The sequence below is a fragment of the Ctenocephalides felis genome, unplaced genomic scaffold, assembly GCF_003426905.1.
Source record: "Ctenocephalides felis isolate EL2017-DRISC unplaced genomic scaffold, ASM342690v1 CF-g0.4_SCAFFOLD_03570, whole genome shotgun sequence".
NCBI lineage: Eukaryota > Metazoa > Arthropoda > Insecta > Siphonaptera > Pulicidae > Ctenocephalides > Ctenocephalides felis.
This window is the reverse complement of record NW_020539724.1, coordinates 319,366-332,619: the sequence shown is the minus strand read 5'-3', so window position 1 is coordinate 332,619 and position 13,254 is coordinate 319,366. Positions and strand designations below refer to the sequence as shown.

Sequence of the window (13,254 nt, the reverse complement as noted above, 5' to 3'; positions counted from 1 at the left end):
GTTTAAATCAAAATATCTAAAGTTTCTTATCAATGAAGAAGGTACTAGGTACACGAGTCATCTGCCCATATATATCTGCTGTGGATAATCGACAATGCAACAACACAATATATTAAAGGCAAATATAATATAAATATTACAAGGGTCTTCGTTTGAATCAAAATTTCTAATGTTTTATCAATAAGAGGTGCTACAAATGTCAAGATCTACAACTGAATACCATATTTCATTAATTTTATGCTAATATTAGTAAATGACTCAAAAATATTCAAAAGGAGGATGAAATTACTATACAAGTTGTATATAAGAATTGTTTCGTATAATTTTTTTCATTAGCTTTGATTTTATTCATATGTATAACTAAATTTTTCATTGTGAAATTTAAAAAGTATTTGAGAATATGGACAAGAAGAAACTTTTGCAGTATTCCGAATGATGTGATTAGATTTATAGTACATCATGTTAGAAAAGCAATTCATGCAAACACAAAGTGTAGTTTCAGACCTCGAGGAAAGTTAGAAACATTTGGAATCCCATGACAAATTTAAATCAATAGAAAAATCAATTATTTATTTCCAGAGGAAATCTGTTGTTCCCAATATAGAGACTTGTACAGTCTAATAATTTTTGATCAAATGCGAAAATTATAAAAAGTTATGACGCAACTTAAAGGAATTGAATTATTTTTATCAGTATGATGATTATTTTGTTAAAAATTCATAAATCAATAATACATATGGATGAGCTTTTGTGGCTTTTCGTAAGATAAAACCTTGTGCAAGGTGTAACTGTTTAATGGAAATTACAAATACATAATGATTCTTTATGTGCACAATAGAGTAAAGTTTATATTATTTAAATATTGAAGAATCAAATGAATACAATTTGCGATTTCATAATTTCATATTCGTTTGTCTGCATATTTGAAATGACGAATCAAGATTGATTTGTAAAGTTTTTAATATAATTTAACATTCATAATGATAATAATGTTTCTTTATCTATTAAAATTCATTACATACTGGTAAATTGTCACATAATTTTTTAAATAAAAGTGAATATACGAATATATGATATATATCACACAATTATTTTAAACAGTCGTAAACAGCAATCGATTTACTTCAGAATCAATATTAAATGAACTAAAACATAATTTTACATATGAGCTTATTGCATTATATAAATGATGTCAATTATTTCAATAAGATATATTTTGGGAAATCTGTACAAAATTAATAATGTACAACATTTTCTACAATCACAAACATAGTTGTGTTTGTATTATTAAAATACTTTAATGAAGAGCCATATTTATATAGACGAAATTGATATTTAATCTAATTAATGTGAATGAAAAACAAACAATTGCAAGCCTACACTGAATGATGTGCACGTTGCTTATACATACAAATTTGATGAAATCATACAAGTTGAGTAGAATTATTAAGTGCGAATGCAAACTCAGTCTACTGTTGAATCAATTTGAATTTAAATGACACAAGTTTCAATTTAAAAAAAAAAAGCCAAAATAATCGATAGAAAAAATAGACCATCAATATTATATGATTTGCAATTTTTAATAATGCTAGCAAATTTTTATATAATTGGTTCTACGTTTTACATATTTACAATTAAATTAAATAATGCCCACATGTGAATGCACATTGATTATTTCAAATCACTAACTTAAAAGTTTGCTAATGTGATTGGCAAACATTATTCGTAAAAACTGAATAAGTTGAAAAGTGAATGTTGTTGAATTTTAGGTGCATATTAATTTAACAGTTTTTTTTTTTAGATTCCAGAAGGAAATTGCAATGGGCTGATATTTTATATGATGACTTTTACGCACATGTCTTACAGTTGATTTTTCTGCCAATGACTAGGAAGATTTATTGGACATACTAGTAGCAAGATCACGATTTGAAGAAATCGTCGTTTACATTGAGATGCTGATTGTATCAAATGGATTTATAACAAAAATCCAATTAACTTGGAAAATCACAAGTGCCGGCGCTACCGGGCTCAACAATATGGCAATATGGACTTGCCGACATACATATTGTGGAACATGTGCAGTCTTGAAGGAAATTACAAGGATGATACTCTAGAAATTCTACAGTGAATCAAACAATATGGACTTGCCGACATGCATATTGGGGATATGTGCATTCTTGAAGAAAATGACAAGGATGATGCTCTACAAATCCTAGAGCAATGCCAAAGAATTGAGCCAAAGAGGCTGCAGCTTTTATTGAATTAGGTAGGTTTAGTTCGAATATTTAAAATGATTTATGTACTCTACTCTTTAAATAACAAATTAATTGAAACAAACATAACAAATTAATTGAAAGAGATCATTGTTTGTTACAGTCAATGAATTCATTATATTCAAGTTTTTAATGTTTGATCAATATGAGATGTTAAATGATTTAGTTATTTTTAATAAAAAAGATTTAAAAAAATGACATATAATTTAACTCAATTTATTTAATATTCCAGATGAGGATGATGTCGATGTAGTTGCAATGTGAGCCACAGTCGGATTCATGATTCCCTGTTAATGGAACATCTCAACTTGGGCAATGCCTTCTGGACTCAGTGCAGGCCTTGAAGCTTCCCTAGCGCCTGTAAAAGGTAATTGTTATAAAATATAATTTTCGACACTTATAAATAAGTAATTTTTTGTTATAAAGTTTTGTGAGTTTATAATTTTGGAAGGAGAAAAGCCTAATTGTTTAATTAGATAAAATGATTGTCCTTTAATTGTTCAAAGTTGAAATATCATAATAAATTATTTCAAAAATGTGGTTGAAATATTAGCTAAAAAGAGAAATATCCATTGAAATGCGGATGGCGTTAGCGTCGTACATGTAGCTTTGTAATGTGACTTCTTCAATGCTCAATGAAATGGTGTATTTTTATTTTGCTGTTTATAAATGAGACAAATATATAATAAATACATAAAACGAACTTTGTTGTTTTTTTTCACATATTAATATTATCAACTGTTGAAAGGAATTAGTAAATTAGTAAAATTTCCAAGTTTTGTGTTAAATGTGGTAATTTAACCTCCTGCCACATTGTGAGAAAATCTCTTTCAGTCTAGTGTAATGTTTAATTTTTAATACAAATGATGATAAATACTTGATATCAAATTATTAGACTGTAGTGTTTAATTTGAATAAATTTCCAAATTAACATGTTCTTTTTTTTTCTTGCAGATGAGATGCATTTCGATAGCCCAAAAAGCAGAGTCGATGTGCCTTCTCCATCGAGTCATTGTGAGGGATTGATGCTAATAATGGAAATCAAATCATTGTTGAGCAAGACCCACAAAAGAATGTAAGCGATGAAGATGCTTTTTGGTGCCCCAAAAGAGTTGATGTGCCTTCCCCATCGAGTCATTGTGAGGGATTGATGCTAATAATGGAAATCAAAAGACAAAAATGCCGTCGTGTGCCTGAGGATTTTGCAAACGGGCAAAATATAAGGTAATTTGAAGAAATCAGTCAAATACATTGATCGACAATGAATATATATTATGTTTAAAATGTAATACACTTTGAATTTGAAATAAAGATATTGTTTAATTAAATGTACATTTGTTTTTAATTTAATGCCCTTTGTTTACAATTAATATATTTAGCTTAAAATTAATTATAATCCATTTTAAAAAACATTTGAAATAGTTTTTCCTGAGTTATACACAAATATTTAAATAATAATTTAAAAGCAATCACATATCTATGCTTTTAAAAACTGTATTCAAAGTTTTATATAAAATTGTACTAATGTATTTTTTTTTTAATTTTCAGCAATGGCAATGATGATGCTGCCAAAGAATCAATGTTGGAGCAAGACCCACAAAAGAATGTAAGCGATGAAGATGCTTTTCGGTGCCCCAAAAGAGTTGATGTGCCTTCTCCATCGAGTCATTGTGAGGGATTGATGCTAATAATGGAAATCAAAAGACAAAAATGCCATCGTGTGCCTGAGGATTTTGCAACCGGGCAAAATATAAGGTAATTTGAAGAAATCAGTCAAATACATTGATCGACAATGAATATATATTATGTTTAAAATTTAATACACTTTGAATTTGAAATAAAGATATTGTTTAATTAAATTTACATGTTGTTTTTAATTTAATGCACTTTGTTTACAATTCAATATTTTTACATGCAAATATTTGAATTGTCATTTACAAGTAATAGCATTAATGAAAATTTCATATGGGATCATATTAACTTGGTTGTTTTTATTTCCGATGAAGCAACAAAATAATGTAAGCTTTTCATTGTAACTTTGCTTATTATTCAATAAAATAAGTCTTTATCTTTTATAGCATTTTTGATATAAAATAATTGTGAAACATATTTTGTAATTTTACTTAATAGTCTTAGTCATTAATCGTCGATTAAATGTTTAATTAATGTACATATGTTTATAATTTAATGCAATTAGTTTACAATTCAACATATAATAATTTTTCCCCTTAGTTACACAAAATATTAAAATCATAATATAAAAGCAATCACATAGCAATAAATGTATTAAGAATTTAATATAAAATTGTACTAATGACTTTTTTTTTTAATTTTCAGCAGTGGAAATGATGATGCTGCCAAAGAATCATTGTTGAGCAAGACAACAAAAGAATGTAAGGTGAAGATAGATGCTTTTTGGAGCCCAAAAATTGACGTTGCGTTGAGCGAATGGTGCAAGAACAACTGAAAATGTAAGTGTTTTTTTCTCTACTTTACACTTTGAATTCGAAATCAAGTTTTTTTTGTCAAATATGAATATGGTTCATTATGAAATATAAATAATTTTTAATTGAATGCATTTTGTTCACTGAATGTAATAAATTTTGCTTAAAATTTACAGATAATATTCGATTAAAAAAACATTTGAAATGTACTTAATTTTATATGTAAATATTTAAAACTTTGCATTTGCAATAGTGATAGTGTAAAATGAAATATTTTATGAAATTGTACCTACTAATGTTGCTTTTAATTAATAATAAAAGCATTTGATTGACACTTTAAACTTGGTTTATTATTCAATAAAATTAGTTACTTTATTAAATGAGCTTTGTTCATTATTAAACACAATGTTTAACTTCATATATTGAGTTTATAATTTAATATACTTTATTTTTAAATTACTGAAATTTGTCTTTAGTTTAAAATACTTTGCTTTTGTTGAATTCATTTCTGACAAAAGATTTTGCTAATAAATGTTTTGATTGAAATTAAATGACTTGTATTAATTAAATAAATTATGTTTTGAATGTAATATTTGTAGTTTAATTAATATTGTTTTTGTTAATGGAATAAAAGAATTGAATTATATTTGTTGATTTCTAACAGACTTAATGACTTGTTATTTGAAAAATTTAAAAGGAATTTTCTTAAAAAATATATAAAATAAAGTGAGACTGTTTATCTAATAAACGTTTTTTATTTTCAGTGCTTGCAATGATGACAACGTACTGTCCAAAAATGCCACAACTGATGCTCTCTAAGTATGCCAATCATGTATTGCGAGCAACGATAAAAAGTAAGTGTTTTATTTATACTTTAAACTTTGATTTGTTAATCAATAAATTTTTTAATAAAAAAAACCTTTGGTTTAAGGGGGTATTTTAGTGTAGAGTTATGAATTTTAGGTAATTTTTAAATTGTTATAAAAGAAAGCAATGAATTTTTTCACTATCTATTTTTTTTACCATTTGTTTATTAATATTATTAAGATTAAAACAAAAATAAAAAAATGAAAAAGTATCGACAATGAATATATATTATGTTTAAAATTTAATACACTTTGAATTTGAAATAAAGAAATTGTTTAATTGAATTTACGTCTTGTTTATTAAAATTGTAAAAACTGGCAACTGATGAAGTGTATGGTCTCAAAAAATTGGCATGTCAGTCTTGACATGATTTCAGCCTTCCTAGCCATGGAAAATGTAAAGAATGAAAAGATTATTAATTTACAATGATGTCGCAATTGGTTGAACTAACAATAAGTAAAAAAAAAATATGTTTTCACAAATTGGCGACTGTTTGAAAAAAAAAGTTATTTTTTTGAGTTTCTCGAATGTTTTAAAAATAGTAAAAATAGGAATTTCGGGATGATTCTAGCTCAGACTATAGATAGATCTATAAAGAAGACTATCTGAAAATTTCAAATAAATTGGTCGAGTAGAACTTCAGAAATCGTGACAAGAGTATTAAAAAAGTAAGTTCTGAGAAACTTATAGATAGTTAGTCTTAGAAGACTATCTGAAAAAATGTTAAAGTTTGTGTGAAGCCAAACCAGTATAGAGACCGAGTCAGTAAAATGCCTATATCTCCAAAAATAAAAATAAAAACGATTTATGAATTTCTACACTACCCCCTTAAATTGATTTAAAATGACTTGTTTGAATTTAATAGACTTTGTTTAGAATTTAATAGTTGTAGTTTATAATAGATTAGTTTTAATTAAATATCTTTTGTTATTAATTGAAATAAAAAAAAATATACTGCATTATAATTTAAAGTTAATGACTTAACATTTTATTTACACTTTAGACTTTGTTAATGTATTTAATTTTGAAAGAAAAGATTGTTTGAATAAAATGTTTTGATTATAATTTCACTGATTGTTTTAATTCAATAGACTTTGTTTTGAATGTAATAGTTGTAATAGTTGTAATAGTCGATGTAAATGAAACATCCTTTTTTTATTGGAATAAAAAAATATAATTATACGACTTGATAATTTCTTATTATTATATTCCATGAAATAGATTGAGGCTGTTTAACTAATAAATGTATTTTTTCATTTTCAGTACCTTTGATGAGTACTACCCACTTGCCACTGCCCAAGAATGCTATTACTGATGATGGTGCTTAAGAATGATGACGGTCCACCCCGAGCCACTGTCACTTGGATGGCGTTTGAAGAAATGTAAGTATTTATATTTTTATTAGTACTTATAATAAATAGACTTGTATAAAATAAACTTTTGTGTTAAAGTGAATAAACTTTGTTTGAATAAATAATTAATTTAATTTAATAATTAATAAATAATTCAAATAACTTAATTTGATTGTAATAATTAATTAATTAAGACTTTTCGAATAAACTTGACAATGTTGTATAAAATAAACTGATTGTATAAAATATTTGACTTGTATAAATAACTTTAGTTTTAAAGTGAATAAACTTTGTTTCAAATAAATAATTGAACTTAATGATTAATGATTCCAATTTAATTAATAGCTTTCGAATTAACTTTATAAATTTGTTATTTGATTGTAGTTTGATTGTAATCATTCATTAATGAAGACTTTCGAATCAACTTAGGAATTTTTTTTTACTTAAAGAATACTTAACTAATGAATTGTAATAGCTGGTGTCAATTAAATATCTTTAGTTTTTAATAAATTAAAAAAAAATTATAGATCAAGACTTGTTAATTTGTTTACTAAAATGTATTTAACTTAAAAAAAAAAATAATGAAATAAATGAAGACTGTTTAACTAATAAATGTATTTTTTATTTTCAGTGTCTTTGATGAGTACTATCCCAACTTGCCATTGCCCAAGAATGCTATTACTGATGATGGTGCTCAAGAATGATGACGATCCACCCCGAGCCACTGTCACTTGGATGGTGTTTGAAGAAATTGTGGATTGTTTGCAGCGATTATTAAATGTAAGTATTTATATTTTTATTAGTACTTATTAATGAATAGACTTGTAAAAAATAAAGTTTTGTTCTAAAGTAAATAAAGTTTGTTTGAAATAAATAATTAAAATAATAATTAAATAATTTTAAGTTGATTGTAATCATTCATTAAGACTTTTCGAATTAACTTGATAATATTGTATAGAATAAACTTATTGTATAAAATAAACTGATTGTATAAAATATTTGACTTGTATAAAATAAACTTTAGTTTAAAGTGAATAAACTTTGTTTGTTCAAGACTTTTCGAATTAATGAACAATTTGTTTTGACTTTAAAAATATTTAGCTAATATATTGTTTAAAATAAAGTTTAGTTTTAAAGTGAATAAACTTTGTTCTGAATAAATAATTGAACTTAATGAATGATTTCAATAAAATGAATAGCTTTCGAATTAACTTTACAAATTTTTGATTTGATCGTAGTAAGTTAAAAAATATTTGATTGTATTTAACTAATAAATTGTTTTTATTTTCAGTAGCTGCATGCATTGGTCATACTTTGATGGCATTGAAGAATTGTGCGAACAAAGAGGGGAAAGTGGCTGCGAGCATCTCCGCAAAGTAAGTGTTTTATTAATAATATTTTAAAGTATTAAAAAGTCCATGTTGATTAATTAACTGATTAATCAACAAAGACTTTGCGATGAAATACACTTGGTATTTCAATGCAAAGTCTTTGTTAATTAATCATGTTGATTAATGAACAAGGACTTTGTGTGAAATACACTTTGTATTTCAATGCAAAGTCGATGTTAATGAATTACCAAAGACTTTGTGTTGAAATACACTTTGTATTTCGATGCAAAGTCGATGTTAATGAATTAACAAAGACTTTGTTTTGAAATACACTTTGTATTTCGATGCAAAAGTCGATGTTAATGAATTAACAAAAGACTTTGTGATGAAATACACTTTGTATTTCGATGCAAAGTCGATGTTAATGAATTAACAAAGACTTTGCGATGAAATACACTTTGTATTTCGATGCAAAGTCGATGTTAATGAATTAACAAGACTTTGTGATGAAATACACTTTGTATTTCGATGCAAAGTCGATGTTAATGAATTAACAAAGACTTTGTGATGAATACAAAGTGTATTTCGATGCAAAGTCGATGTTAATGAATTAACAAAGACTTTGTGTTGAAATACACTTTGTATTTCGATGCAAAGTCGATGTTAATGAATTAACAAAGACTTTGTGATGAAATACACTTTGTATTTCGATGCAAAGTCGATGTTAATGAATGAACAAAGACTTTGTGATGAAATACACTTTGTATTTCGATGCAAAGTCGATGTTAATGAATTAACAAAGACTTTGTGATGAAATACACTTTGTATTTCGATGCAAAGTCGATGTTAATGAATTAACAAAGACTTTGTGATGAAATACAAAGTGTATTTCGATGCAAAGTCGATGTTAATGAATTAACAAAGACTTTGTGATGAAATACATTTGGTATTTCAAGTCTTTAGAAATAAGACTTTAATTTTATTGTTTCTGATACTTATGTTTGTTTTTTCTTCCAGACTTTGGCACTTTGGATGGTCTCTGAGACTTTGATGCCGATGATGTCTTCCACAAAATGATCCAGATTTGCCAATTCAAGCTTCGCTGACTGATTGCTGCGTTTTTTCCAACCGACCCGATTAAATGTAGTGTTTAAAATTGAGACTTTAATTTTATTTTCATGCAATGATTTTGATACTTATGTTTTTGTTTTTTTTACAGATTGATGGATTGAGACTTGGATACTTGCATCGTCTTCCAGACCTTGCTGCCGATGATGTTCTTTCACAAATGCAAGATTTTCAAGACTTGGCAAATCAAGCTTCGCTGACTATTTGCTGTGTTCGAAATTGTAAGTTCCTAAATTTGAGACTTACAATTTTGAACGCAGCAAATAGCCAGCAAAGCAAGATTTGATAAGTCTGGATTGCATTTGTGGAAGAAGAACATTATCGGCAGCCAAAGTGTCAAAGTCTGGAAGAAAAAACAAAGTATCAAAATCATTTGCATAAGGAGGAATAAAATTAAAGTCTCAATTTTATAAACTTGCATTTAATCAGGTCGATTGAAGCGAGTGGAAGACATCATCGACATCAAAGTCCAGAATGGCATGAAAGTCTAGAAAAAAAATCATAAGTATCAAAATCTATTGATTGCATGAAAAATAAAATCAAAGTGTGATTTTCAGAAACTTACAATGATCAGGTTGATCGAAGCGAATGCAGTCTGCAAAGTCTTGCCAAGTCTTGAAAGTCTCCATCATTTCTGGAGCAAAGTCTTATCATCGGCAGCCAAGTCTTAGAGATCATCCAAAGTATCAAAGTCTGTAAGAAAAAACAAAGTATCGAAATCAATTTCATGGAGAATAAAATTAAAGTTTCTAAATTGAAGACTTTAATTTAATTTTCCATGCAATTGATTTTGATACTTTGTTTTTTCTTCCAGACTTTGACGCTTTGGATGGTCTTCCAGACTTTGCTGCCGATAAGACTTTGGCTCCACAAATGATGAAGACTTTCAAGACTTGGCAAGACTTTGCAGACTGTATTCGCTTCAATCGACCTGATAATTGTAAGTTTCTGAAAATCACACTTTGATTTTATTTTTCATGCAATCAATAGATTTTGATACTTATGATTTTTTTTCCAGACTTTGCCATTCTGGACTTTGATGTCGATGATGTCTTCCACTCGCTTCAATCGGCCTGATTAAATGTAAGTTTATAAAATTGAGACTTTAATTTTATTCCTTATGTAAATGATTTGGATACTTTGTTTTTTCTTCCAGACTTTGTCACTTTGGATGGTCTTCAAGACTTTGATGCCGATGATCTAGCACAAATGCAAGATTTGCCAAATCAAGCTTCGCTGACTATTTTCTGCTTAAACGTAAGTTTTTAAAATTGAGACTTTAATTTTATTTTCCATGCAATTGATTTTAATACTTTGCTTTTTTTTCCAGACTTTGGCACTTTGGTTGGTCTTGCAGACTTTGACACCTCGGATGGTCTCCCAGACTTTGATGCTGATGATGTCTTCCACGAATGATCCAGACTTGGCAAATCAAGCTTCGCTGACTATTTGTTGCACTCGAAATTGTAAGTTCAAAAATGAAGACTTACAATTTCAAACACAGCAAATAGCGAATCTTGATTTGGCAAGTCTTGGAAATCTTGCATTTGTGGAAGAACATTATCGGCAGCAAAATTTCAAAGTCTGGAAGAAAAAATAAAGATAAGTATCGAAACCAATGTCATGGAGAATGAAATTAAAGTTCCAAAAATGAAGACTTTAATTTTATTCCCCTTGAAATTGATTTGATACTTGTGTTTGTTTTTTTCTTCCAGACTTTGAAATTTTGCTGCCGATAATGTTCTTTCACAAATGCAAGATTTTCAAGACTTGGCCAAATCAAGATTCGCTGACTATTTGCTGTGTTCGAAATTGTAAGTCTTCATTTTTGGAACTTAGAATTTCGAGTGCAGCAAGTAGTCAGCTAAGCTTGATTTGGCAAGTCTGGAAAATCTTTGGAAGGACATCATCGGTAACAAAGTCTGTGTTTGAAATTGTAAGTTCCAAAAATTAAGACTTTAATTTTATTTTTCATGCAATTGATTTCGATACTTATGTTTGTTTTTTTGTTTCAGACTTTGACACTTTGGATGGTCCCCCAGACTTTGAAGTCTTTGAAGTCTTTGAAGTCTTTGAAGTCTTTGAAGTCTTTGAAGTCTTTGAAGACTTTGAAGTCTTTGAAGACTTTGAAGACTTTGAAGTCTTTGAAGTCTTTGAAGACTTTGAAGTCTTTGAAGTCTTTGAAGTCTTTGAAGACTTTGAAGTCTTTGAAGTCTTTGAAGACTTTGAAGACTTTGAAGACTTTGAAGACTTTGAAGACTTTGAAGTCTTTGAAGTCTTTGAAGTCTTTGAAGACTTTGAAGTCTTTGAAGTCTTTGAAGACTTTGAAGACTTTGAAGTCTTTGAAGTCTTTGAAGACTTTGAAGACTTTGAAGACTTTGAAGACTTTGCAGACTTTGCAGACTTTGAAGACTTTGCAGACTTTGCAGACTTCAATCGCTCTGATCATTGTAAGTTCCTGAATTTAAGACTTTAATTTTATTTTTCATGCAATTGATTTTGATACTTATGTTTGTTTTTTCTTCCAGACTTGGACACTTTGGATGGTCCCCCAGACTTTGAAGTCTTTGAAGACTTTGAAGTCTTTGAAGTCTTTGAAGTCTTTGAAGACTTTGAAGTCTTTGAAGACTTTGAAGACTTTGAAGTCTTTGAAGTCTTTGAAGTCTTTGAAGACTTTGAAGACTTTGAAGACTTTGAAGACTTTGAAGACTTTGAAGTCTTTGAAGTCTTTGAAGACTTTGAAGACTTTGAAGACTTTGAAGACTTTGAAGACTTTGAAGACTTTGCAGACTTTGCAGACTTCAATCGCTCTGATCATTGTAAGTTCCTGAATTTAAGACTTTAATTTTATTTTTCATGCAATTGATTTTGATACTTATGTTTGTTTTTTCTTCCAGACTTGGACACTTTGGATGGTCCCCCAGACTTTGAAGTCTTTGAAGACTTTGAAGTCTTTGAAGTCTTTGAAGTCTTTGAAGTCTTTGAAGACTTTGAAGACTTTGAAGACTTTGAAGTCTTTGAAGACTTTGAAGTCTTTGAAGTCTTTGAAGTCTTTGAAGTCTTTGAAGTCTTTGAAGTCTTTGAAGACTTTGAAGTCTTTGAAGACTTTGAAGTCTTTGAAGTCTTTGAAGTCTTTGAAGTCTTTGAAGTCTTTGAAGACTTTGAAGACTTTGAAGACTTTGAAGTCTTTGAAGACTTTGAAGACTTTGAAGACTTTGCAGACTTTGAAGACTTTGAAGACTTTGAAGACTTTGAAGACTTTGAAGACTTTGAAGACTTGAAGACTTTGCAGACTTTGCAGACTTCAATCGCTCTGATCATTGTAAGTTCCTGAATTTAAGACTTTAATTTATTTTTCATGCAATTGATTTTGATACTTATGTTTGTTTTTTCTTCCAGACTTGGACACTTTGATGGTCCCCCAGACTTTGAAGTCTTTGAAGACTTTGAAGTCTTTGAAGTCTTTGAAGTCTTTGAAGTCTTTGAACTTTGAAAGACTTTGAAGACTTTGAAGTCTTTGAAGACTTTGAAGACTTTGAAGACTTTGAAGTCTTTGAAGTCTTTGAAGTCTTGAAGTCTTTGAAGACTTTGAAGACTTTGAAGTCTTTGAAGTCTTTGAAGTCTTTGAAGTCTTTGAAGTCTTTGAAGTCTTTGAAGACTTTGAAGTGTTTGAAGTCTTTGCAGACTTTGCAGACTTTGCAGACTTTGCAGACTTTGCAGACTTTGAAGACTTTGAAGACTTTGCAGACTTTGAAGACTTTGCAGACTTCAATCGCTCTGATCATTGTAAGTTCCTAAATTGAAGACTTTAATTTTATTTTTCATGCAATTGATTTTGATACTTTGCTTTTTTTTTTCA

General features: G+C 28.3%; 2 protein-coding genes across 2 annotated transcripts in view; both read left to right on the top strand.

Annotated features, from left to right (window-relative positions):
* The window catches only part of LOC113383224, a 47,250-nt gene extending 38,938 nt beyond the window's left edge, over nt 1–8,312 (top strand). Inside the window, exons 5-7 of the mRNA XM_026621477.1 lie at nt 6,848–6,966; nt 7,568–7,716; nt 8,228–8,312. The gene's annotated coding sequence lies outside the window, so the exon portion shown is untranslated. The remainder of the gene's footprint in view (nt 1–6,847; nt 6,967–7,567; nt 7,717–8,227) is intronic.
* Nucleotides 2,977–6,912, top strand: LOC113383024. The gene is made up of 6 exons (XM_026621276.1): nt 2,977–3,113; nt 3,228–3,497; nt 3,822–4,028; nt 4,611–4,666; nt 5,482–5,571; nt 6,848–6,912. The coding sequence occupies exons 2-6, from the start codon at nt 3,424–3,426 to the stop codon at nt 6,910–6,912; spliced, it is 492 nt and encodes a 163-aa protein (XP_026477061.1). The 5' UTR covers nt 2,977–3,113; nt 3,228–3,423.
* Nucleotides 8,313–13,254: the final 4,942 nt, after the last annotated feature.

Excerpts from the sequence above, each read along its gene's own strand:
- LOC113383024 (XM_026621276.1), top strand. The coding sequence starts at position 3,424 with ATGCTAATAATGGAAATCAAAAGACAAAAATGCCGTCGTGTGCCTGAG. Across the intron at positions 4,667-5,481 it reads GAGCAAGACAACAAAAGAAT|TGCTTGCAATGATGACAACG; the intron begins GTAAGGTGAAGA and ends TTTTATTTTCAG. Across the intron at positions 5,572-6,847 it reads ATTGCGAGCAACGATAAAAA|TACCTTTGATGAGTACTACC; the intron begins GTAAGTGTTTTA and ends TTTCATTTTCAG.